This window comes from Dipteris shenzhenensis, chromosome 30 (assembly GCF_047967505.1).
Source record: "Dipteris shenzhenensis isolate YYH24624 ecotype China chromosome 30, Dip_SZ_1.0, whole genome shotgun sequence".
Taxonomy (NCBI): Eukaryota; Viridiplantae; Streptophyta; class Polypodiopsida; order Gleicheniales; family Dipteridaceae; genus Dipteris; species Dipteris shenzhenensis.
The window spans coordinates 26,317,686-26,344,521 of record NC_141625.1 but is presented as its reverse complement, the minus strand read 5'-3'; the positions used below and the strand labels follow the sequence as shown (position 1 = coordinate 26,344,521).

Sequence of the window (26,836 nt, the reverse complement as noted above, 5' to 3'; positions counted from 1 at the left end):
GGATAACATGGACTGTATCTTCATCCGTCAGAGTCAATCATAAAATGCTAAAATGATTCCTGCAATCCCTGATCAAGGATTGATTGCTCTCCACATAATGGAGAATTCAAAATTCTAGTCAGTTGTGAAGTGCAAAATCAAGCAGCATCTTTTTTGTGAGGAAGATATCGACCCGTAAGGATGCCATGCCAAAAAACAGATCACAATAAAACCTTGTTGAACAGTTGGGCTCATGAAAGTACTGGATCTCTGCATGCATTTTGCAAACTTTCTCCAAGATCAACTGTGCAGACTGGACTCGCCATGTTACACAGCAAAAGCCCAACAAAAGTGCAGAATTTACCTCACCTGCCACCCTTTCACCTTTCTCAGGGGTATAAAGGGGCGAAGAGCAACAAAGCAATGACGTGCCAAACAAGGGCATGTAGAGAACATAGAATAAAAAGGTCCCTTCCCTAGAACCGCACCTGTAGCTTCATATCTGACAAATAATGAATTGTTTATGTCATAAGGGATGTAAACAAGAAAATTCTGCAAATCACATGAAACCTCTTATTAAATCATGCTTTCATACAACTGGAAATTTCGAGAATATGGGGGGATGCCTCCTTAGCCTTTTCTAGAGAAGGATCTTGCCTGTGCCCAAAATATTTTTTTACTGGTTGGATGTACACATTCGAGACTTCAAACACAGCCTGAAAACGGAATAGCCATGACTTTAAAAGCCGAGCTTTCTTTTACACTTTTGGGGTGGGGGGATGCTGAATGACATGACAGCCTCTCATTTTCATGCAGGCCCACAAATGGGGAGCCTGCAATACCTTATTTGGAAAGAATATTCTAGCTATCCTGTTTGTCAGAATTTGTGTTGATTGGTGCATAAAGCACAGAGTCATCCACCGGTTCAGGGAAGATCTCGCTTGATCCAGGCCTTCTCTGAGAAACTTCACCTTGACCACTTCCATGAGAGCCTCCATTCATTGGCTGCTTCGAATTGTTCTTTTGCAAGTACTCCTCCCTTAAAGATCCAGGAATTATGACCGCTTCTGATGAGTTGTGCCGCCAGCTCCCCAAAAATGCAGCATTCCATGACCCATGAGAAGATGCACGTGACCTACGTGAACCATTTAATGTATCCTCCCTGACAACCTTGAGAGGATTCTCTAAAGCCTTGAGAATATATCTCATCAGTGGCCTCTTGGATGGCTTTGGGTTAAGACATGACTTTGCTATAATGGCCATGGCCCAAACCTCCTCCATCAGATCTTCATCAACAATTAAAGAGGGATCGACAATCTTGCTAATGGACTCTTTCTCGTAAATATTTATAAACGTTAAAGCCCACTGAAGCCATGCCTCTGTAGAAGGATCTGTTGAGCCACTTATTCCAACTTTCCCAGAAACAAGCTCCAACAACACCTTGCCAAAGCAGTACACATCATACGCACAAGTTGGAACCAAAGCACCTGAAATAATCCTAAAATGTCTTAATTTCCACAGCAGGTTGAAAGATGGAAAAAATAAAAAATGCCATTTACAGAAGACGCTAGGACCATCTGAAAATTCAAATAAAAAATGAAGTTTTAAAACTTGAGTTATAAGGGATGTCATAAACCAACAATAAAAAGGAAACCACACTTCCTTGGTAGCTTCTGTGGAGATGAACATGACAAAGTTCTTCTTAAGGCACAGACTAAAAGGCTGTCATAAACCAAGAATAAAAAGGAAATCGCACTTCCTTGGTAATTTGTAGAGATATAACATGACAAAGTTTTGAAGGCACAGACTAAATCACACCTGCTTCAACTTGCTCTGATGGCCTGGTCCAAAACAAAAAGACACAATCACAATTAGATGCTCTGATATCTGGTACACTCGTCAAAGATCAACAGTAGCAATGAATATATCCCTCAATATTGTAAAGCTGTACTGAAGCCATCCTGGTTTCATGTATGCATAACTATTGCAGATATCAAGCTTGCCTATTTAAAGAAGATCAGATTATCAACAACAAAACCTATCCATAGCTGTTGCCCCCCACCCGCGGCGCCCCCACCACCACAACACACCCACACACAGACATATAGACACACACGAAACATCCCATGTTAACAAGGTCAAAATCAATCCATTACCCATGTACAAGATATCCAAACATTGAAATCAGATATTGACCTTTTCATTCGGTATGGTCCAGTCCCACATGCTCAAGCCTAAAATTTCCACACATTGATCCAATCCACATGTTCAAGCCTAAAATTTGTGCACACATGCCCCCCCCCCCCCTCCCCCCTCCCAAAAAAAGAAAACAAAAAAAAAGGGAGAGAGAGCAAGAGAGCGAGAGAGCCTCAAAAAACTCCCATGGTACTCGCATACTTCCTCACAATTTCTACCTCGAAATGGAACTCCTTCAACTGTGAGAGTGGTGCACGTGCAGAATTGTGGAGAGAGAGAGAGAGAGAGATAGGCAATCGCAACTGTATTATCCAGGTGGGGCTGGGAAAAGGAATGAGAGAATGCTCCAAGGAAGCAAAAAAACAGGGACCCAACATGGGAGCAAGCAACATGAGAGAGGAGGATAAATAGCAATGTGTGCTTATATCTTATGCATGGTGGGCTGACTGAAGGGCATGCAAGAATGACACATTTTGACGGCCTATGAATATGGATATAGGAAGGGCATGCATTGCTGCTAAGAAAGGGTTGTTAAGGAGGAGTTGGAAGAGTAGAATCGCTATTGCGAGGAGCTATTGGCATGTGTCGGTTGGAATAGAAAATAAAGGCTGCTAGGTTTGGGAATTGAGAGAAGGCTGGGGCACCTATGTTGCACTAGGCTAGACTCATCCCTCTGCATGAGCGAATGAAGGGATTGTCGTTAATTTTCTAATTGCTTGCACTATTGAGAAGCCTTGAATAGCTAGCAACCTTTGATTTCCAATTCGTCTTTGTTCCTGCTTGTATAAGCCGACAGTAGATAGTGTGAGTTGTAGATGTTTTGAAGAATTTGTAAACGATGAATTTTTGTTGCAAGGTGTGTTGACAAAACATATCTGTTGCCAGTCCCTTTCAAGTTCCCTATATACATTTGTGTTATAAACCTACTGTGCTGACTGAAGGGCATGCAGGAATGACACGTTTTGACAGCCTATGAATATGGATATAGGAAGGGCATTGCATAGCTGCCAAGGAGGGGTTGTTAAGGAGTTGTTTTGGAGGAGTTGGAAGAGTAGAGTCACTATGCGAGGAGCATGTGTGGGTTGGAAGAGCAAAAAAAGGCTGCTAGTTTTGGCTGGGCTCCTACGTTGCACCAGGCCAGACTCATCCCTCTGTGTGTCTTTAATCCTACTTGTGTAATCCGACAGTAGATAGTGTGCATTCATGTGTTAGAAGCCTACATGTAGAGGTCACCCATAGCCCTTGTTCTTCCTTATCAATGGTTGCAAAAGAACCAGGTCATACCACGAACAAAAAAAGTTTGTTGTTCACTGTCAAGAAAACAGCGCACCATCAGCAGCTCTTTTCAAGTGGCCCGTAGAAAACAGCTCCAAGGTCGCACGTTCAAATTCAATCCAGTCTTCAAGTCGTCGTGTCCAACTTCAGCTAGGTTTTCAAGGTGGCTATAAGCAACCTTACGCAGCATTTGACTTCCAACCTCAGTTCACAAGAAGCTTCCAACTCAACCAGTTTTTTAAATTCATAGCCCCAGCAACTACTTCTTCCCTTCTCTAACCCCCGGCCCGGCTGAACCCGCAGCCTACCCTGAGCCTTACATTCAGTCACGGGGTAACCCTAGATATGGCTAAGGTGGAACAGCCTGACTTCTCCTCCCAATCCCCCTCTATCCACTTCCCTGTAACCTCGACTTCAGCAAGCAGAACTCTCTATTCAATAGTGGCAGCCTTGACACCCTCTCCATATGTGAAGAAATACCAACAAGGGGGCCTTAACCGGCCCATCGTTGGCCCACAAGAACAAATTTTTTTCCTACAGCAAGAGGTGCGAGAGCTAAAGTTGCAGTTGGCAGCAATGACAAGTAGACTCCAGGTTCTTGAAGGACCTGGTAAGGAAGCAATGAGAGCTGAGGTAATGCAAAGTTGTACAAAAAGAAAAGTGTGTGTGTGTGTGTGTTTTCTTTTATTGGGTTCATTATTGGGCACTATGGACTCTATGAAAAGACCGTTACTATCAAGTCTTTGGTGATCCATCAGCTCTTCCGGCATCTTTAAGGCAATCATTGTATGATTGTCTACATGCGCAGGATATAGATTATCCTACCTTCTTGATATCTTTTGAGAGCTTGTAATTGGTTGTCCCTCTTCATGGGACAGGGCGCATGGATTTCACCCAAAAATGTGTGTGTGTGTGCCTCTCCTGCAGTCCGTACAGCCTCCGTCCATTCCGTTTTCCATACAGCCCTCGTCCTCTTCTTTTCCCATCCCTCTGCTGTCTGTACACAGCCCGTTGCAGCCCGTCTCCACCTCCAGCCCCTCTGCATCTACCCCGTCTGCATTTGCTCCAGCCCCTCTCTTCTTTTCTTCCCCTATTCCTTCTCTTTCTGAGAGCTCTCCTTCTTCTGCCCTTCACTATGTTCGCAAGAAGAAAAGAGGCTCTCTGTCTTCGTTGATTTCTGAAGGGGTGAAGGCAACCAAGTTTGATTCTTCAGCCTTCCCCTCTTCATAAAGATATGCTTTGTCAATTGTGTGATGATTCAATGCTTTTGCCCTTCACTGTTGGACGTTCTTTACGCCGAGCTCTCCCCCCTGAACCCTTGCTTCAAAGCATTCGCCACGAACAACAGCTTGGTGTTTGTTTATATTTTATGGGGAGAGTTATGACAGTGTCCAATTTACAAGCCTGGTCTTCGGCCGCAGTGGGTGTTGGCAAGATTACATCTTATGTTTTCTTGGGAAAGGGATTTATTTTGCGCATTGTGCTTCAATGGACACTGTTTTCCACTTACTTTGGGTGGAGTACATGGGGCAAGTCATTTTGCAGTTGCTATGCCTTGGGATCCTTTATTTGACCCAGCCTGATCACTCCTTAGCTTTGGTCTTGTTTGAATTACTCTCAAAGATTTGCCACTTCCTCTTATTCAGCATGTGCCGTCTTTGGCAGCTCTGCTAAGCCGTGTTCTTTTCATTTCCAGGCAGGATTTTCTGGTCACAAGCAGAGATATACGGGTGTGTGTTCTTTGGGATATGGAGCAGCTGATTCCTTCATGCTTGGAAGTGGATTTTGGACTGCCTCACCCTCTCCGGATTCCACTTCGTTTTGCCTCCTTTCCTAATGCCTCTTATAAATGTTGACATTTGGGGCCATTTTGCTAGAGTATGGCCTTCTCCTTGCTCTTCAGCTTCAGCTCAAAAGCCTTCTGATCCTCCAGTTCTAGTTCCTCCTGTTCCTATCTCTTCTTCTACCATATAGGACGTCAAGCATTTTGCTAAACCCTCCAAGGTTTGGAGAAGAGTTCAGGTAGACACGGCGGTTAAAGATTCCAATCCTTTTGTTGTTTGGGCAGTGCCGGATCCTATTACTACAACCCTGTTCCTTGTGATGCTGCTTTTGTTTCTATTTCCAAGAGCGAAGTTGCAATGTTGGATGCTTCCTCTCTAACGGAAAGTTTTGTTGTTATGCAAGATGTCATGGAATCCTCTTCTCTTCAGCAACTTCCTGCAGTAGAGGAAACTTTGGAATGTTTTTCAGCTCAGGATAAAAATATTCAGGATGCAGATGTTCCCTTCTCCTTGGAGCTTCAACCTCCTTTGATTGAGAACTCTGCTACAGTACAGCCATCTTTACAGGGCCTTTCATCTCCAGCTGTAGATGTTTCCTTTTCTCTCAAGTAATTTCATCCTTGGTTGAGACAGGTTTTTGATCCTGTGGTTCAAAAGTTCCGGTTGCCAGCTTATATTAAGAAGAACCACAAGGGCAAAAAGCAACTTTGTTTTATTGATGGTGATGCCACTCCGTTACATGGTTTTGTGCAAGCTAACTTTAGAGGATATTTTACTTGATCCTCCTCCAAGTGACTTGTAATCAGTTTTTAATATTTTCTGGCAGACTTCTAAGGTTTCTCTCAGAAGCATACTTGTAATCTTTTAACTTTTGTACTTCATGGTGGATTTTTCTCCTCTTTTTGAGGTTTCCCACACAGAAATATATGATTTCACTATTAAAAAAAAGTGTGTGTGTGTGTTGGGGGGGCAGGGAGGGGGCATGAATTCTAACATTATTTTGTGGATTTATTTGTTGCTCCTTTTCCCTCTCTATCTGCTCAGCTTGCCGCTCAAAATGTTTTTCTTCAACATGTCCATCCGCTCCTATCTTCTGAAGAGGCATATTCACTAGAATTGCCATTTACAGATGCTGAACTTAAAGGGGCATTGGCCAAATTGGAGCATTCCAAACCCCAGGCTAGGATGGCCTCATAGTGGAATTCTTTGCTGAATTTTGGGATCAAATCAGTCCTCCTCTTACACATGATCCATCATGATTCGCTACATGGTGCATTGCCCTCTTCTTGGAAAAAAGGTTTGCTGTGTTTGGTTCCAAAGAAGTCTCTATGTTAGCATCTATCTGGTTGGAGGCCAATTACCTTGATGCCTATCATTTACAAGATCATTTCTAAACTGCTAGTGTTACATATCCTACATAGAGTCTTGCATCCTGCACAATATGGATTTGTGCCTGCAAATACTTATATTGGTATTGAATATGCCAAATACACACATCAGGATGTTCTGATCATGCAGATAGACATTGAAAAATATTTGATACGGTCAGATGGGATCTCTTTGGAAATGTCATGCAGAGATTGGGTTTTGGGCATAAGATGCAAAGGGTGGTTTACTGGCTTTATGATGGTGGCACGGCATCCTACCTTCTGTCTTATGCTCTTTCCTCTTCATGGTCATTAGGGTGCCCTGTCCGTCAAGGATGTCCACTCAGTGCTCTGTTTCTTGCCATCCACTCCTGATGCATATGGATGATTTGGTTTCTCGCCAGTGTTTGCACGGCATTAATATTTTTGGAGCTACTCCTGTTGTCAGCCAGACCTATGCGAGTGATTCTTTCTTTTTTCTCAGAAATTCTGCTTCGGATATTCCCCATATTATGCAAGCTCTTCACTCATTTGGCCTTGCAGCTGGATTAAAAGTGAACTTTGCAAGATCCAAACTCCTTCCTCTCCATGCAAGTTATTGGCACAGCATTTTATGGCCTGAGCTGATTTTTCCTGCTGATCAGATTGTCCATCATTTGGGCTATCCCATTGGTTGGCATATTTCCCTACCACAAGAAAGGCTATGGGTACAAAAGGTCTTTCAAAAAATAGATTATTGGAAGCTCTCCACATGGCCATTGCATGTTCACCTTTGAATAGTCCAGTATATTATAATGGCCTGTGTGCAATTTCATTTGCTGTTGATCCCTTGGTCTTTTACAGATATTCAGAAATTCATATCCATGGCCATTGCATGTTCACCTTTGAATAGTCCAGTATATTATAATGGCCTGTGTGCAATTTCATTTGCTGTTGATCCCTTGGTCTTTTACAGATATTCAGAAATTCATATCCAGGGCAATGGAAAACCTTTGGTGCACTAAAATGGATCGTAAGACGGCTCGTTAACTGAAGTACAACTATGTCTGTTCGCCCAAGATGCATGGGGGTTTAAACATCTTAAATATTCACACTCGTGTTAGCTCGCAAGGCTACACTTTTTCTTACATTCCTAGAGCAACATCAGCCATGGACTCTTATGCTCTCTTGTATGTTTGCTTCTCTTCGTACTGATGCTTTTGGACGGTGGATTCCAGCTCTGTCACTATTATCTTTGGGCATCTGCATGGTACTATTCCTGGCTGTCCATTTTCTACTCGCCTCCTTCGGGATTGGCAGTCTCTACTAGAGCACTTGCATTTGTATGGCCATCCCCGGATCCTAGAAATATCCTCTGCTTGCAGATCTCTGCTTGCAGAGTATTCATTGGAGTAGGGTCTTTGATCCGCCATTGACTCATCTTCAGCCTAGAAAGGCCTACTTTCTACATCAACTGGGTATCCCCACAGTGGCTGACGTTGTGGATGACAATGGTCTTACTCTTTCTTTTCCACATGCCTAGACACATTTCTCTTTGGGTGTGCATCATACGCTTATCTAGCATATTCTCACTTCCATGTTACTTCCTTTCCAGGCACTTCCCCATTTGTTTACAAATCTTTCTCTTCTAGATTGGACATTCGATCGAGGCATTCCAGGTTATCCTTCATTCTCCTTTGCCGATCTAGCAGCCAAGAAAGCTTATCATCTCCTTCTACTGCAGCCATGGATTCATGAGCGGGGTCACTCTATCTGGCATCTTGACAAACACTTGCTTGGTGGAAGGTGTGTCTTGGCCGTATTTGGAACAGTAAGCTCCCACTTAGACAACGACTTTTCTTATGGCAATGTTTGGTTGGTGTTTTGCCAATGGGTTCTTACTTGGCTGCTAGGCACATTACATCTTCGCATTGCCCATCTTGTTCACATCCGAGGGAGACGGCCCTTCATCTACTCTGGACTTGTCCAATTGCCTGTGACTTTCTTCCTTTACGTTCCTCCCTGCTTTGCTCTCTGCAGGATGCACATTGAATGGGAGACCTTTCGGCGATCTAGCAAGAAGTGTTTTTTGAGTGTTTTTAGCTCCTTTGTACTAGTTGTTCTTTACTGGAGCAGATTTTACTGCTTTTGGTTCTTACTTTTTTCATATGAGTAGTAGTTGTTCCACATTGGAACAACTATGAATGTAAATGTTTTTTAATGAAAATTTTCTTTCACCAAAAAAAGTGAGTGGCTTGGATTCTTTCTCATCTTGAGTGGCATGGCCGTGACTTTCTGGATGGGAATTCCCTGCATGCTGAGAGTTTGCATTGGTCAAAGGCGTTTGATCAACCCCTTACTTTGCAGGAACCCAAGCACTCATATTTTATTTCATCAAAAGGGATTACTTTGGTTGATGATGTACTTCGTGATGATGGTACTGTATTTCTTCAGCAGCGCCTCCAAGCCAACTTTCCCACCACTTGCTTTGGCAAGCTTTTTTGGATCTTTGATATTCACCCACGGAGGGCGGAGTTTGATCTTTTTTTCACATGGGTTCAATAATGGGAACTCTGGACTCTATGGAAAGACGAACCAGCCAGTCTTTCAGGAGCCAACTTCTTCCATGTTCTACTATTTCCGGAACACTATCTATTAGGCTTTAGCCCTAGCCAAAAGCATGTCACATACAAAATGGCTAGACACAAACGAGTTTCTCTCCTTTCTCTACTGCATATTAGGGACATTTGCATAAAAAGGAAAACAAAAGAAGCAATACACAAGCCTTGGGGGAGAGCATACTACGTGCCAGATGCAACAGTAAATAACATCTACAAAGGACAGAGCTCCAAGTTAGCAGAGTATCACATGATACAACAGATTTCATAAGAATCTTTAATCAATCATATGAAGCCTTAGCTCCATGTTGCTTCTGATTATTATTAACAAATGGAGCAGGCTAAATGCTTAACTCAGGGCAGGGTCACAAAAGTGATGTTTAAGCAGCTTCACACAAGGATAAAAAGCTATCTTATATTGCCTATTTAAATTGTATAGATTGCCTAATTTTATGCAAATGCACACGTTTTCAGATAATACATTAAAAATAGGGAGGCTCCCTGATCTTGTCGTACTTACTGTGGTCTGCGAAGAATGCGGGAAATGACTCCATGGTGTGCTTCCCCCACGGCTGCACAGGTTTCTGTCAAGCTTCCCAGTCTCACCTCAAACTTATCATCAAGGAGAATGCTACTCGCTTGAATATCCCTGCAGTTATTTAGCATTCCAAATGTCTGGGTAAGAATAGGCTGAAGGATTATACATTCAAGCATGCATACTATATCAAAATCTTTAACACAAATCTTTCATGCAGATGCCACAGGAAGATGAAGTTCGTGCTACATATCCTCCTGAAATTTCTATCAACTTACATAGAATTCAATATAGTACAAGGACTGATGACAATTTTTGGGGATTACAAAAGTGCATTAATGAGCTAAAATCATGTACAAAACCATTTTAAAAAGTGCAAGAACTGATGACAACTTTTTGGGGGTAAGCAAAGTGCATTAATGAGCTATAATTATGTACAAAACCGTAAAGGTACTTATGAGCTACACCTAACTAAAAAATTTCTCATTTTCTTAAGCAACCACGTCTACTCTGTTATCTACCATGTGAATGTAAGTCCTTCATTGAACACACCTTACATTAAAGCAGGTTATGTGTAAGCCAAGAAGCCAAAATACCCAACTTATGGCAAGGAGAGATCCTTCACAAATCCTTTCCTCCATTTTTTCTTGCCGTATAATGCTTGCCCATAACAGCTAATGCATCCACTTCTTGGTTGAAACTAAAGGAGGGTGGCTGGCTGCTATGCAACTTGCTTCTCAGGACTTGAGTTCACTGTCTAAAGTGTCTCAAAACAGGTGCCAACGACCAGGGTGGGTGGCTATACAATCAATGGATTCCATGATCTATGAGCGTGGAAGATGCTTGCAGCTATTCCTTGCAAAAATGTTGGTGCCTATTGATAGTCTTCCTAGATTCCTCTATGCCGCACTCCCAAGTCGCAGATGATATCATGCAACATGTTGGCAAGGGTGGCTGCAGGCCGAACTCCTTGCCTCCCATGACTAAATTGCAGTGCACTACCTATATTACATGAAAACATTTAACACCTAACTTTCTCTTCACAATCACGGGCATAGGCACATACTTTCCTCCCAGCCAACCTCGATGGTAGCAAGCTCACAGAATCAACTCTTACGTGAAAGATCCTGCTTGCCAAATTCCAACGAGCCCCAATTCCCTAGATAGATCTAGTATGCCACATGTCTACATTTTAGGGTACCTCCTAAATGCATCATTTACCCCTCTCTTGGGATATCATTGAAATCATTTGCCCCTTGGCACATTTAATGCATTTAGACCCCTTAGCCTTAGATCCACCTAGTCTTGTGCCATGTCACCCTCACCCAGGACCTTGACCTTGATTCCTTTCTGATCATTTACGTAAAGCCCAAAAAAATATAATACAAACATTGATCCTTTAAAGGAAAATGTCAACCGACCCTTCCGAGGTCATGTTGCCTCAACTTGAGCGCAACATTCCTTCCCTCTTCAGGCATCAGCGTCCTCGATGATAAAGTCTAGGAACACTCTCCGTAACTGGTATACGGATTCCCAGGTAGCTTCTGATCGAGGTAAACCATGCCATGCAACCAACACTGTGGGTATCTTCCGATTGCGTACTTCCATCGTTCCTCGGTCCAGGATTCTTGTTGGTTTGCATCCTGCATTATCCTCTATCTCCTGAAACAAAACAACACCCTCAATTAGTAAGTCACATGTATGCAAAAATTTCTTTAAGCGAGAAACATGAAACACTAGGTGCACCTTACAACCCTGTGGTAATTCTAATTTATAGGCTACTTTGCCTATTCTTTTTAGAATTAACCACATTCCACAATATCGGGGTGATAACTTAGCACACTCTCCTGCAGTCAAAGACTTAAAGTGCGAAGGAGCTCTGAGAAAAACGTTTTCTCCTTCCTTAAGTTCTCTAACGGATCTGTTTTCATCCGCATAAGCCTTAGCTCTATCCATAGCTTGGCGGATGTTAGCTCTCACAAGTGCTAGCATCTTCCGCATCTGAACCACAAAGTTCGCGGCACTAGGCACTTTTTAAGGTACTCCAACTGTAGTTGGATTCGCTGGTCTATAACCGTAGTTCAGCTCAAACGGACTGAATCCTGCAGAGGAATGTTTTCTATCATTGTAGGCAAATTCTAACAATGGCAACCACTTGTCCCATGTATGTTGCCTCAATGACACATATGCTCTAAGCATATCCTCTGAAATTTGGTTGATTCTTTCCATCTGACCATCCGTTTCTGGATGTTCCCCACTACTGATTCCCAACTCAGTCCTTAGTGTCTCAAACACTGCAGTCCAAAAATGACTGGTAAATTTGACATCCCTGTCTGACACTATGGATTCGGGTAATCCATGCAAATGAAATATATGTTTAATAAACAAATCCGCCACTTGCGGGACACTAACAGACTCTCTAGTTGGAATGAAGTGAGCCATCTTGGTAAGACGATCAACTACCACAAGGAGAGAATCATATCCACCTTGTGTCGTAGGCACGCCTGTAATAAAGTCCATGGAAATGCTCTCCCACCTACCTAGTGGTATTTCCAAAGGTTGTAAAAGTCCAGGTAGCTTCACCCGCTCTGCCTTACTTACCTGACACAAAAAACGTGTCACATATTCATGAATATGTTTTTTCATTTTCAGCCAAAAGAAATCTCGCTTCACGAGATCATATGTTTTCTCGACTCCTGAATGTCCTACACATGGGCCAAAGGCTCTGGACGAACTCGTCTACTCTTTCAGTTTCCCTAAATTCGGTCATTAGAGCACTCTCTAATACCGTGAAACTCATATTATGCATAATGCGTGACAACGCATTTCACGAGATCATATGTTTTCTTGACTCCTGGATGTCCCGCACATGGGCCAAAGGCTCTAGACGAACTTGTCTACTCTTTGAGTTTCTTTAAATTCGGTCATTAGAGCACTCTCTAATACCGTGAAACTCATACCATGCATAATGCGTGACAACGCATCAGCAACTTTATTATCCTTCCCTCTTCGGTACTGAATCGTCTTTTGCATGAGTTCTGCCCACCTAGCTTGGTGGCCTCTTAAGTCAGGTTGTTTACAAAAATGTTTCAGAGTATCATGATCAACATCAACATAAAACTCTGATCCATATAAATAATGTCTCCATGTTTTCAGAGCATGGATAACAGCATACAACTCTAATTCATGAGTTGGCTGATTTCGTTGAGAGGGAGAAAGCTTCTTGCTTTCAAAGGCTGCTGGCCTTCCCTCTTGGAGGAGAACTGCTCCTACCGCAATGCCACCTGCATCAGTTTCAAGGAGAAACGGTTTCTGGGGATCAACTATTTTTAACACCAATCCTAAGACCACAGCTTATTTTATGGTGTTAAAACTTTCACGTTGATTCTGTCCCCATATAAAAGGTACTTTATCTGAGGTCAGATCAGTCAATGGCGATACTATTTCGAAATATCCTTTGATATGCTTTCGATAAAATTGGACAAATCCCAAGAACAACTAGCTGGCTGAAAAGCTTTATGCCAGCGCTTGGGACTGTGAGCAGAATTAATGTCGTGAATAGCAGCAGTAGACCTTACGGCACCTGGACACCACAAAATCCTTTTATGACCTGTAGTCCTCCAAGTCACAAGACTTCACAAAAGTATAACAACACAACATATGGGAGGAAAAGTGAGACAAGTTTGCATCCACAAAACATATTGATCCGACTAGTTGCATTCTGTTAAGTGAAAGTTTATAATTAAATTAAGGAACACAAAAAATCCCCCTTCCCCTTTATAAGGGCAAAAGGAATAAACCAAGACCACAGCCATCATGGATACACCCTTGATTTCAATTTTCGTAATGTTTAATGTCCTGCAAATTCGTGAAAGCAACATTTTAACATGGAGGCTTCAAGCAAAGCTTACCGATGCACCAGGGCTGGTGTGCACTCATGATGAAGGTAAGTCAAACCTTCAGCAGCTCCAATGGCGATTTTTAACCGGGTTATCCAATCCAGTGACTGTAATGTTTCTTCTGAATGCATGCCTTCAATTCTCCTCTGTTGTAGAGAAAATCCGAGATCTCGACCCGGCATGTACTTGTAGACCAGAAGTTTTTCATCCTCCCTTTCAAGGGAGTGACCCAAAAGAGGGACCAACCTTGTGTGAGAAGCCTTTCCAAACAGCTCCAGCTCAGCAAGATAGCCATCTTTCTTAAACTTGCCAGGTTCTATCCTTTTCACCACAATATGTAATCCTTCTAGGAGACCTTGGTACAGGTCTCCTGTGTGGCCCGCCTTTATTAAATTGGAAGAACTGAATTCTGCTGTTGCTTGTTGCAATTGAGCATATGAAAAGGTATCTCCAACGCACAGTAAATTGACGGAAATGTTACCGCTAAATGGCTGTCGTCCACCCTTTGTAGAAGTAGCTACACTGCCACCCTGACCTGATTCCATGGTTTTCTCTCGTTTTCGCACAAAGTACATCAACATCATGATGAGAAACACAAAAGCCAGACCTCCAAATACCCCTCCTAATACAGGTCCCACATGATTTCCTTGCCCTTTTGAAGCGCTTATGGGGACTTGCACACTCAATGGGGAAGAAGCTTCGATCGTTCCTTGGAAAGTAAGCCCTCTGTCAGAATAAAATTTCCTGCAGGTGCTTAGGTTGCGTTGTCTTGCTTGACCTGAGAAACAATTCTCATCCAACAGAGCCCCTGGAATAAACGGTGCTGGCAAATTCCCTTCGAAGTAATTGTTGGAGAGGTCCAACTTGCTAATTTTAGACAGCTTTGCAGGCACAAACGGTATCGTGCCATAAAAGAGGTTGCGAGAGAGTAGAAGTTCCTCGACTTGCACAAAACCTGATAAGTCTGCTGGCAACATACCTGTAAAATTATTGGAGAAGAGACTAAGAGAAGTCAAATTCCTCAGCGAGGCAAACGAGGAAGGTAGTGGCCCTGTAAAAGAATTCTGATGCAAGGACAGAATCTGAAGGCTTGTGCAATTTGAAAGCTGTGCAGGTATGGTCTCGTTGAGAGAATTTTTAGATAAGTTGAGAGAGTCCAGAAACGGCAATCTTCCTAGCTCAACAGGGATGGGACCGGAAAGAGCATTGGAACTGAGATCGAGGCTGCGTAGAGCAGAAAGATTACCGAGCTGAGCAGGTATAGTCCCCTCTAGTTGATTATCGGCCAACGTTAAGGACTGCAGCTTGGGCAAGCTTCCGAGGCCGACTGGTATCGCTCCAACGAGCTGGTTGTGGCTGAGATTCATCGTCTCAAGGTTGTGAAGGTGGAGCAGAGCAAGGGGGATGGAGCCGACGAAGGAGTTGGACGAGAGGTCGAGGGTGATGAGATTGGTGAGGTTTGCGAAAGAGGAGGGAATATGACCGGAGAGATTGTTACGAGAGAGGATGAAGATCTGGAGGAGGGAAAGATGGGCGAGGGAGGGAGGGAGGGAGGAGGACAAGGAAGAGGAAGAGAAATCGAGGATTTGAAGACGAGGGAGGGATCCAAACCAATCAGGGATGCTACCGGGGAGGGGAAAGCCGGAAGAATTGAGGAGACGGAGGTGTGTCAAATTCTGGAGAGGGAGGAGAGAAAATGAAGGATCGGAAGCACCGAATGAAGTCCGTCGGAGATTTGTCAAGACGATGGAAACAACATTTCCGTTCTCGCAGCCGATTCCAATCCATGCCGAGCACGGATCTGCTCGCCGAGGCCAGTACCTGCTCCGAATGCTCAACGACGATCGCAGATTCAACAAAACTGCAGCCTCTGAGCTGTTGATTTTTGCCGGAGATTTTGATGACGCTCCGAAGCTTGAGATTTCTGTTGATGATGTTGATGATACTCCCTTGATCGATTTCGGGATTGCTTCCACCGAAGCACTCAGTAGTATCCACCACAGTAAGATTCGCAGCAATACATCCGTCGTTGCACGACGGATTTCCGGCATCTTCGTCCAGATTTTGTACTCCTTCCGTTGATCAACCATCCGCAGCAGCCGTGCAATCTCCTGCTACATAGATTCGATTTGCATCAACGATTCCGGCGTTGGACGATGCGTTTCCGGCATTCTGGTTCCAATTTTGCACTCGTTCCGTTGATCAACAACCATCCGCAGGAACGAGATGTAGCAACAAATCCGTCGTTGGACGATGAATTTCCGTCCGAATATCGTCTGCGAAATCTCGAATTTCCAGCATCGTCGTCCAAATGTTCCACTCCTTGCGTTGATCAACCAACCGCAGCGACCACAATCTCCGGCTACATCTGGATTAGCAGCAACAAATCACACGTCGGACGATGAAATTCCAGCTCTGTCGTGCATATTTCGCACTTCCTGCGATCGATTAGCAGCAACAAATTCAGACATTGGAACAATCTTCTGCTAAATTTCTCCTCTCTGAACTTTCTCACCTCGGAACAATCCGTCCGATACTACTCACCGCGCCTTGCATGCTTGCTCGAATTGCATCCTCACCATCAACGACCTTGAAACTCGTCGCAATTTCTCACAATCCTACCTCAGAATCGTTCCCCCGCCTCTGCCGTACCGGCAATCAAGTCGCAACTCACCGCCGATCGAAACCTGGGATACCAATTCAGCTCCACTTTTTGCATTTCCCAGCTGTTCCGATCGCTGTCGCTGCTCATGACAGAACTTTCCTGATTTTGCTGCTCCTTCTCAACCGGGCAATCGCCGTTGGAGCTCTCAACGACACCTATTGATGAGAGAGAGGTGAAGATTGCGGAGCTGTTGACGAGCGACCATCAGAATCGAGGTTGGTGAGCTCTTAAATTCATCCTTGGCTTCGTTCTCCGGAATTTCTTCCGTCGATGGCGCCTCCTTCCGAATCTGGTTGCTCGATTGATTTTGCTTCCGCGCCCCCTGTCCTCTCATCGGAAGTTTCTTCGCTCTTAAGCTCCAACATCAACTGCTCCTGAGCTCTTTACTCTCATCAAGCTCCATTACCTCGCATTTGCTGCAGCTGCTTCCATCGCCTGTTCAGCAAATCCAACCCCTGCACGACGCCTTTACTTCCCTTTCCTCGCTCCCTTTACGCCCATTACTCTCGCTCAGTCTACCCTCTACTTACAGTTCCTTCGACGCGCAGCGCAAAATTTATCAGCTTGCAGCATCTCACCTTCACCACCGTCCCCTTTTAATCTCTCTTCCGACTTTTCCCTCACCGCGTAGCCTGCAACATTGCAACTTGACCATCCCCTTTTCATCTGTCAATTCTGCATTGGCGTGATTGGCTGGGGAGTTCCGTCTCGCTGCGTAATTCTTCTCTTGGATGCATAGGCACCAGCAAGCCCAATCCTGCGATCGCTCGACGCGAGAAAGTCTACCGTCGATCCATTTTCAGTGACAATCTGGCCTCGACAAAAACATTCAAAATCACCATGTCGCGCTCCGGACGGGATTGGCGTGTCACGCATCGAGCTGTCGAACTCCTAACTGGGATGGTCTGACCCGTTGGCTACGAGTGGAATTTGTGTGACTGCAACGGTGTTGCATCGGAAAAGATCGGGGATCAGATTATTATATGCTCCAAGACATGGATGGCTGGCCACTCTACTCCAATTTTGATCTGCTGACTCGCCGGGTCGTGGCACGACGTGCATCGGGCAACAAAGATCTTTCTGAACGTTTGAATTTCGACTTTGAGCTCTTTCCATCTGCATTGAAACACTTCGAGCTCTTTCAGTCTGCACTTTACTATCTGAACAGAGCTCTTTCTGTCTCCATTTTACTGTTTGAATTTCGACTTTGAGATTTTTCCATCTGCACTTTACTGTTTGAAATTCGACTCTGAGCTCTTTCCATCTGCATTTTAAAAGTTCAGATGGTAAAATTACTATTTGAATTGAGCTCTTTCTGTCTAGAATGTCGACTTTGAGCTCTTTCCATCTGCGTGCAAACGGGAAGAGCTCAGAGTCTTTAGTTCAGATTCGTCGAAAGAGCTCAAAGTCTCAGTTCAGATGCATTTTCCAGATGGTAAAATGCAGTCTCGAAGAGCTTGAGATGGTAAAATGCAATGGAGACGTAGCTCAAAAAGTTCAGATGGTAAAATGCACACAGAAAGAGCATCTGCGTGTAAAAGGTAGACGAATGCCGTGCTTCAATTTTGAGCGAATCATATGCTTGCGTTCGTGGAGGAAAGATCGATTGCGCAGCCCAACAAAGTTCTTCCATCGTCCTGCAACAGAATCCTTCCCGCAGGGCATTTTTTACCGCCTGTAATCCGAAGTTTGATCTCCGAGACCCGATTCCTTGCTCCAAATTCTGAGCGAATCGTTTACTAGCAAAGATCGATTGCGCAGCCCCAGCAAAGTTCTTTTAATCTTCCTGCAGCAAGATTTCCAAGCTGTCACAACTTTCTTTCTGCGTCCCTGGAGCGGTGATTTGTATTATTTTGAGAAACCACAAGCTGCGGCACTAACCCTATGATGCAGAGTGATTTGTCTGACACAAGCAATCAGGCAGGCCGATCTGCTACTGTGTGGCATGGATCTTTGTGTCTGATGAGAGGATCCGATTGGGGGCAACCTCGGAAACGTTCGATTTTTTGGTAATTTTGTGTCGCGGAGTTCGTCAGCATTGATCAGCAACACAGCGTAAGGCAGCGGATTTTCGGAATTCGAACGGTGTGTGAGGCCTGACAGAAAGCGAGGAGCAGGCGCGCTGGGCACGCTCTCATCAGCGCCAAAAGGCCATAACCATCGCCATCATTCAGGGCCGGCTACAGCTTCATCTCCATCAAAAAGTTTAATCTCCATAGACCATTAAATCAGAGCATAAAATTCAGAGTTTCAACGCCATGGCCATCGTTGAGCAGAGGCGACAGCTTCGTCTCCTTAGCCATAACTCAAAGCTTCATCGCCGTAGGCCATAAATCAGATAGCTTGGACCATTCCTATTGGATATCCCCTCTTGCCGGCAGTCCTTTGCATCCGTCAGGCACCCGATAGGCATTTCTGTCGGAATCTTGCCTGAACCTTCCACAAAACCCTCCATGTGCCTAGGGTGAGAGCTTCATCGCCATAGCCAACTTAATCAGAGCTTCATCAGAATCCTGACTTCAAAATATACCTCTTCTGGACGGAAATATTCTTGTCCGCATTAGAATTTAACCTTGAGAGAGATGGTTTTTTTTTTTTAACACTCTCTCACCACACGAGTGTTCACCGAAAAACATTTTCTCGGCAAATTCTCAAGAAAAGCGTTCAAAATTTGAAACCCCAAGGTTTGTGATTTGTTGAGAAAAATGTTCCTTGTGAACACTGCACCAGACTCGGGTCCAGTGCTCACACACACCACCTAACCACGAGCTATGCCATAGCCTCCAAGACTTGACCTTAGGGGTGGCAGCCAAACCACTACGCCAAAGCCTTGGAGGCAACCTTGAGAGAGAAGACTTTAAAACACACACTCAAGATTCGAAAAGCTTTTCAGTGTGTAAAGCCTTGGTGAAAAGATGTGCAACATTGTAGCAAAATTAATATGCACATCATTCTTGGCTCGAGAGTGCCTTTGAGTAGGACTAAGTTAGAGGCTATTGTCATGCAAATCGTTCCTTCTGCACTGCTTTTCTTAAAGTTTATTTACAAATATTTCAACACTCTAGCAAACATAAATCTTGCACCACTTACAATGGCTTCATAGTGTCAAAATCAAGAATGACATCAGTATTTTTTCCCCTTTTCTTTTGGTTTGTCTTTTGTTGGGTGTACTTAGCAATAGGCAACGAGATCTCACCTCCTTAAACCTAATGAGAGATCTTGGTTGAGCCACTATGATGTTTTATTCAATAAGCCACCTCTAAGGCCATTGTCAAAATGTGATGCTACAAAACTTGATCGCTTGTAGCTGCTCAAGGATAGGGCCCAAGTAGTCACTCAAGTCATAAGAGGGGCTATTTGTTGCAAGAGCGCGCCTAATGCTCAACCGACCAATTTTACAGAGGCTTCATTGTTAGCACCAATGTGCATCTAGTGACATGTCGATGCTGATGGTGATCGTGAGTAGCATGTAGCTTGGTTCTAAAAAGTTATTAACCTCCTACCAAGTGCCCTAATATGCGAGTAATGCAAATGCAACAATATGAAAATCCTATACATTGAAGCATGCCAATGCTAGTGCCACACTTCCATCCTATCAAGGGTCACAACATCCAAGGGGGTTGCTAAGATATGTATTGCCAAAGGGGGCCAGCAAGTTACATGAGAGAACCTCCATATGTGGTGCCAATGGGTTGAATGAGCGTCACTCGCAAGGGAGTGCACCCATTCCCACAAATCCTAGGTTTGGCACTACAATTTCATCTTGGTGTTCCATGATGAGCACCTATTAAGCAAGCTAGCTATTCATTGTCGTGCCCAACGATCGTGACTAATTAGAGTGCTTTCTTACCAATAGGAGTATAACATGATAAATACTATAGTTGTCTTTACCAATAGGACATGCTTGTTGTAGCACACAGTTGCCTCTACCAGCTACTAGTGGAGTCGGCACTCCCATAAGGAGGTGCCCTAACTACTCCCACTGAATGCGTCCACCCATTGATGAATGTAGGTTGGGTCTACAGGCCAAGGTGCTTGTCTACATACCATATGAGGAAATACTTGACGTGAATGGAGTTTTCCTTGGGTATATGCACATCCACTAGTTGGCACTCATATTAAAATTGATGGATTGGGTTTTGACACTTAAACTTAGTGTAAAATCTTACCTTCACAATAAAAGACATCGATTCAACTTAATCAGACCTATAATCCAAATCGGCACCTAGTCACTATCTCCCTAGGGTGTTGCGCCCTTACATTAGTGTCAACTCAACCCTATATGGGTACTATTAGCAGCATATCTTATGGGGTTGGGTGCATATGCACTATGTTTTGTTCCTCTTTATTGCTAAGGACCATCGCACATCCCTATCTACCTTAGGGAAGCTACTTTATTGTGATCCTATTAATGATTGAACATCACAACTCTCATCAACATTTATGTGGGTTGAACTCCTTACCTCTCAGGTAAAATCTAAGGAGACAAGCGTGAAACAAATGTTTAAGGTAGCTAATGAATTTGAGAATCCCTAAGAGTTAGTGCACACTAGGTCAGGAATGCGCCGTTGATGTGACTGCCAAGCCAAAATGGAATTATCTTGCGTGAACCAAATCATGAAATCTTTGATAGATCTAACGGAGCTCTGTGTGAGCTTATTGGGACCTGCAGGGAGCTCTGTGTGACCTGCAGAGTGCTGTAGAGTTCATTGAAGGCTGTACTCAAAGCCAAATTGCAAGCAATGATTGGGTGTAGGAGAAATGGAGCACAAATGCTCAAATCACACCCTCCAAAATCGAGGTGCAAATTTGAGCACGAGTGGCGCTCCAAAAATGTATCGAACTTTGGGCCCACCTCGAAAACCAGCCCCACGAGCATCACACTGTGCACCTCGTGTGCACTAAGCCTACATTGCCAAACAATGTGCTTGCATGGTTGTTTGTGTTTTTTATTAATCTCTTGCAGTTTCTCCCTGTAATGATTATAGACATTTTGTACAAAGATTAGGAATAAAGGTGGGGTACATAATATGCAATGAGGAGATAGACATCATACAATCACGTACGTATTGGGTTAAAGAGACGAGCAAGGAAAGGGATATTCTTTCTCTATTCTTTTGGCTTGCTTTCATGAACATGTTGTACAACATCACAATTCAAACATGAGGTGCTTGCAACATAGACAATTCCCATAAGGCTATCATTGTTGTACTCTCTATTGATGAGCAAGGATAAATTATTGATTCTCATAAAGAACGATGACAACAATCAATAGATGAATGCGCCAAGGGTAAACCACACTCAACCATGCTATGCAATCTCATGTGCCATTACATATCTCAATCAAATGTTTTTGGCACTCTTCAATGCAAACTTTATTTTTACAGATCTTGTGTTATTACTCCTTTCTTGTCATAAGAAAAAATACATTGCATTTTTCCCTATAAGTTTCATGAAATGTGCTATCATTTGTTACCAATAGGATGATATTGTCAAAGCACTACAACGTTGTGAAAATCACCACTTACAATCTACTACAATCCACATATTGGTTTATAAACAAATTTACATATTAAAAAAAGGGTTGAATTGCATTGCACATGTTTGTAGTAGTTACTAGCTAATAATTTTCCTTATGCTATGTACGTGCCTTGAAATATTGATGGCTCACTTTTGCACACATACATGAGTACTTGTGCCTCTAAGTCACCTTTATTTGTTTGTGGATACACATGCATGCATGCATAGCAACACAAATGCTATTTATGTGTGCATAGGCATGTGCATAAGCACGATCGAAATGTAAGTAGGTTTTTACATTCGTGCATTCGTAGGAGAGACAATGTTTTTGTTTTATGGTTGTTAAGAAAAAGACTTCACACAATTGGCCTTAATGCACTAACACAGATAGAAACATACAGCATGAGGTACTATAGTAACACCTTAGGAAAGGTTTGCAATAAATGTGTTCATGATGTTTCTTGTTATGTGATTAACAAATGCAAATCTATCATGACATTAGGAGAGAATAGCATAAGCCTTCAACATACCAGAAACAGTTAGAATTAAAGGAACAGTTCCTCAATTCAATGTACCAGGAAAAATTAGAATGCAATAGTTAATTCATGGAATAGTTTCTCAATTCTAGGATTGGGTAGCTACTTGAATAATATTTTAAATCCAAGCTTTAAGACATATTTGAAAACAATGTATTGGGTATAGAGAATTTTTCAAACATAAGACTATAGGTTGGGCTTAATAGTCTAATTAAGTAACACATAGAGGGAAATCTTTAGTGTAGAAAATGACTTAAGGACCAGGACTCAGGATAAGAAAACTTTAGGGAAGAAAATGACTTAAGGACTAGGACTCAAGGTTTATATAAAGGCATATGTAAAATCTACAATATGGGTGTCGTGGAAATATTGTACTTTTCCACTCCTTTTCCAGTTGTTTCTAACTCTACATTATTGAAATCAAAGGTCAATCAATCTAGTCTTTTCTAACATTGGAGTTTGTCAAACTCTTTACAAATTCATGTCTCACCACCATTTTTTAAAGGAACCCTTTACCTAGATTGGTTTCATGTTACATTTAAGCTAGACTTTCATGTGGTCCATATCTTAATGCTTTTCCACCTTAATTTGAAAGTGGCCTACTATTACTCATACCTAAGATTTATGATGGCAAATCCTTTGACATTTAGTCTCTAAGCCTTATTTCCTTGAAAAGATGTAAAGAAATTTAATATTTAATTTAAAAATATCCCGCTTTAAAAATGAGTTGAGTCTTTGCCTATCTTTTATATCACCCCAATTTGGCTTGGGGCAAGGGGTTAGCAGCAGCAACAAGGGGGTGGTTAAGGAATTATCCAAAATATTCCACTATGTCCGGATATTATTTTTAAGGGAATTACTACATGTATCTCAAAATTTCCATTAATAGAATGGTAAAGCAGGGAAGTACTACATTTAAAGGAGTTTCCGTCTAGAAATATATGCGATGGGTGCAAAAGGAATTATTGGTACAGCTTCAATTCTTAAAACTTGCAAAAGAAATTATTGGTACGCCGTTCGTTCTTAAAACTTGTGAGAAAACTTGCATATTGATGTGCAACTTGTGTCATTTCTCTTTCCAAGCCTTCCTCAGAACCCTTTGTCAATTAACATGAGCAATGTGTAATTATACACTATACTCCCCCAACTAGGCATAGCATGTTGTGTGTGTGTGTGTTCACGCGCACGCGTGTACGCGCGTACGTGTGCACCCGTGGGAGGTGTGCATTGTGAAGATAGTGGGAGAGAGGGAAGGAGTCTCACTTGCGGCTTTCTCACATGCACAATGGGGGAATACACACAAAGGTGGAGGCTGAAAACAATTTTCCTCTTCTTAGTTGTGAAAGCCAAAAGAACTCACGTACAAAGAAATAGAAGAACCCTATATGTGGGTCTCAAACCAAACTCAACTAACTAAGGTGGCATACTAACTGAGCCACGAACTAGTGTAGATAAGGATGAGAAAACATGCGTGCCTCAGGATCTCTGGAGCGCTCTAAGGTGGATGAAACCTGTGTGTAAACATGATGAAGAGAATGCTCATGACATGTACCTCAAGTCAATTAGGTTCCAAGATAGATTAGCTTGGACTCATAAACAGAATATTGAGTGAATGTGCATTCCTCTATTGCAATGTGTGTGCTCAACAATACATGATAGGCCTCTTATAAAGAGAGTTCCCTTTGAATAGTCAACCATGTGGGATCCTCTCATCCACATCTGTCCTTGTGGATATCCTCAATCCACATCTCCACATCATGTAGTCCACATCCTAGGGTGGCTACTTTAATTCTTTCCTATACCATACCTTAGCCTCTAATTATGTGCTCATGGCACCACAACTCTCAACACCTCCCCTTGGTGCCATGATCCTTTGGCTACTGCAAGGTGGTCAGATGTGAGTTACAAATCCATCACCTCCCCTTAGTGCATGCATTGCTACTTAAGGTGGTCAAGTGTGGCTTTTACATGTCAATACCTCCCCTGGGTGCTTTCATAGCTACTCTCAGGTGGTTAGGTTTGATTTACAAAATATAGGCAAGGTTGGCAAGGGTTTTGTTTCTCAATACATTCCATTGATGTCACCATTTGGCTCATGGCTTGATGACGATGGCGTTTGCTTCTTTGCTTGGTGTAGCTTCATGCATGATGCTTTGTTCTTCCATGTGCCTTGATGCTTTATGTGTGGATGCCATGTTTCGGGCTATGGTCATCTCATACACTTGTGCTTTTGGCATGCTTATGACAGAAATGTGTGCATTCATGCTTTGCTTTATCATTTGTTGCAAAGGTCTTACCAATTGATTTCTTTCAATATTGGCAGTGTCTAATTATATACAATGATTCTGATTTGACAGGCACGTAGAGCTTGAAAAGATGATCGCTTTTCCTTTTTGGAGTGTGTGCAAATTCTTCCTGGATTGAAAGTTACGGCTTGTCGAATTTTTGTGAAGAAGAGGGCCTTTGATGATGTGGCACAGGGATTCACATGCTGAATTCCATACTGTGCTTAGTAGGGGCTATGTGCTTAGGTGGGACTGTGGTGATGTGGCACTTTTAACCAACCTCATAACCTAACCATGGCTATGTTTGGCCTTACTAGAGTCAGGTCTTATCTGCCATGTGGCAAAACTTTGACCACACTGCCTAACTAACCAAACCTTCCTGCCACGTGGAATTGCGGAAGAGATCAAGGCCACGATGGCGCATCGACGGAGATGGCACTCTGTGTCTCTCGTTGGAGGTCGTTTCACTGTGATCGCTTGCAGATTGCATCAATCCAGCAGCTAAGGCTCTAAGCCGCCAACGCTAATGCTAAAGCTCCCGGTCGGACGAGCTGTGTAGAGGACCTTGGAGGTGAGCTGAGAGACGGGTGTGTCAGTGACTGTGTAGTGCCGAAGGAGACTCATTGTTGGAGGACTCTGAGGCTTTTGCAAGCCTTGCCTTGTAGTTCTACGGTCTGAGATGGGAGATGCAGACGTTGCTGAATACACGTAGAATGTATCTAGATAGAGATTCGCCTTACACAAAAGAGGCAGAGCAGGCAGTTGGGTAGAACCGTTGTGGGCGTTGGCTATGGAGGCGCTGCTAGTCTGTCGGTCATGTACTGTTTGTCTTGAAACACATATAAACTATCATCAATTGCTGCCATTGTCTTTTGCATGGCGGAGTGGGTTCAGAACCCCTTTGTGTTTCCCGAGGAGCTACTCTTGCGTGAAGAGAAGGTCGATGTAAAATAAAGTGATTCCTCAATCTGAGAAGCTGATCGAGTCATGGGGAGAATCCACTGAAGAGTTGCGTTATCTTCATGTTTTCGAAGAGGCGTGCAAGAGCCTAAATTAAAAGGGATACGCTTTCCTCATCGGGATGTAGAGAGTTTGGCATCGATATTTACTCCTCCAAAGTCTCAGTCTTCGCAATCAATAAACAGGGAGGCTGATTTCAGTCTTGAAAACATAGCAAATTGGCAGTCGGCTATTGTAGAGGCTTGGTATACCACAGTGAAGCTCGTTGTGGAGAAGGAGCCGGTGTTGAAGCCGTTTGGATAGGCTACTACAACCTTGGTCGTTGAGTTGCAGGAGCGTTGCTGCTAGTTGTTTTTGGTGGCCGAGTCTCAATAGGCCTTTGCTTGTGATTGACTAGGAGATGGTTGAACCTTTCCTTGCTTGAACAATGGAGACTCCTCTTTCTCACACGAAAGAAAAGAACAAAGACCTCTCACTCTCTTTTTCTCAAGTGAAATTCTCTCATAAGGAATAGCAATGGAATGAACACTCACACAATTCTTGGTAAACACTCACAATAGAAATGAATGAAACAAATATCTCTCTAAATCACTAGATCTCTCAATCACTTGATCTCTCATGAACTCTCTAAAGAGATGAATGGAAATCCAATGGATGGAAATTCTCTTTCATCAACGGAATGAAAGGATGCTCACACAAGACTTTCAATCACCCTAAAACCAATCTAGGTTTAGCTAAACCTGCTTTGATACCATGAGAAAACATGCGTGTCTCAGGATCTATGGAGTGCTCTAAGGTGGATGAAACCTGTGTGTAAACATGATGAAGAGAATGCTCATGACATGTACCTCAAGTCAATTAGGTTCCAAGATAGATTAGCTTGGACTCATAAACAGAATCTTGAGTGAATGTGCATTCCTCTATTGCAATGTGTGTGCTCAACAATACATGATAGGCCTCTTATAAAGAGAGTTCCCTTTGAATAGTCAACCATGTGGGATCCTCTCATCCACATCTGTCCTTGTGGATATCCTCAATCCACATCTCCACATCATGTAGTCAATATCCTAGGGTGGCTACTTTAATTCTTTCCTATACCATACCTTAGCCTCTAATTATGTGCTCATGGCACCATAACTCTCAACAAAGGATAGCTGTCATCCAGCTATTATTCATGGGCAGTGTACCAACTGCAGCTATAGCTAACAAGTCGGTGACATAAATGCACAACGGTCACC

The 26,836-nt window shown here is 43.1% G+C and overlaps 1 protein-coding gene across 1 annotated transcript; it reads right to left on the bottom strand.

Annotated features, from left to right (window-relative positions):
- Positions 1-637: 637 nt before the first annotated feature.
- LOC147881898 (uncharacterized) lies at positions 638-16,992 on the bottom strand. The gene is made up of 5 exons (XM_087401910.1): positions 16,177-16,992; positions 13,645-16,070; positions 9,719-9,847; positions 1,798-1,820; positions 638-1,466 (listed from the first exon to the last, which is right to left on the bottom strand). Exons 2-5 carry the CDS (start codon positions 15,720-15,722, stop codon positions 841-843), a joined length of 2,856 nt encoding a protein of 951 aa, XP_087258036.1. The 5' UTR covers positions 15,723-16,070; positions 16,177-16,992; the 3' UTR covers positions 638-840.
- Between the last annotated feature and the right edge of the window lie 9,844 nt (positions 16,993-26,836).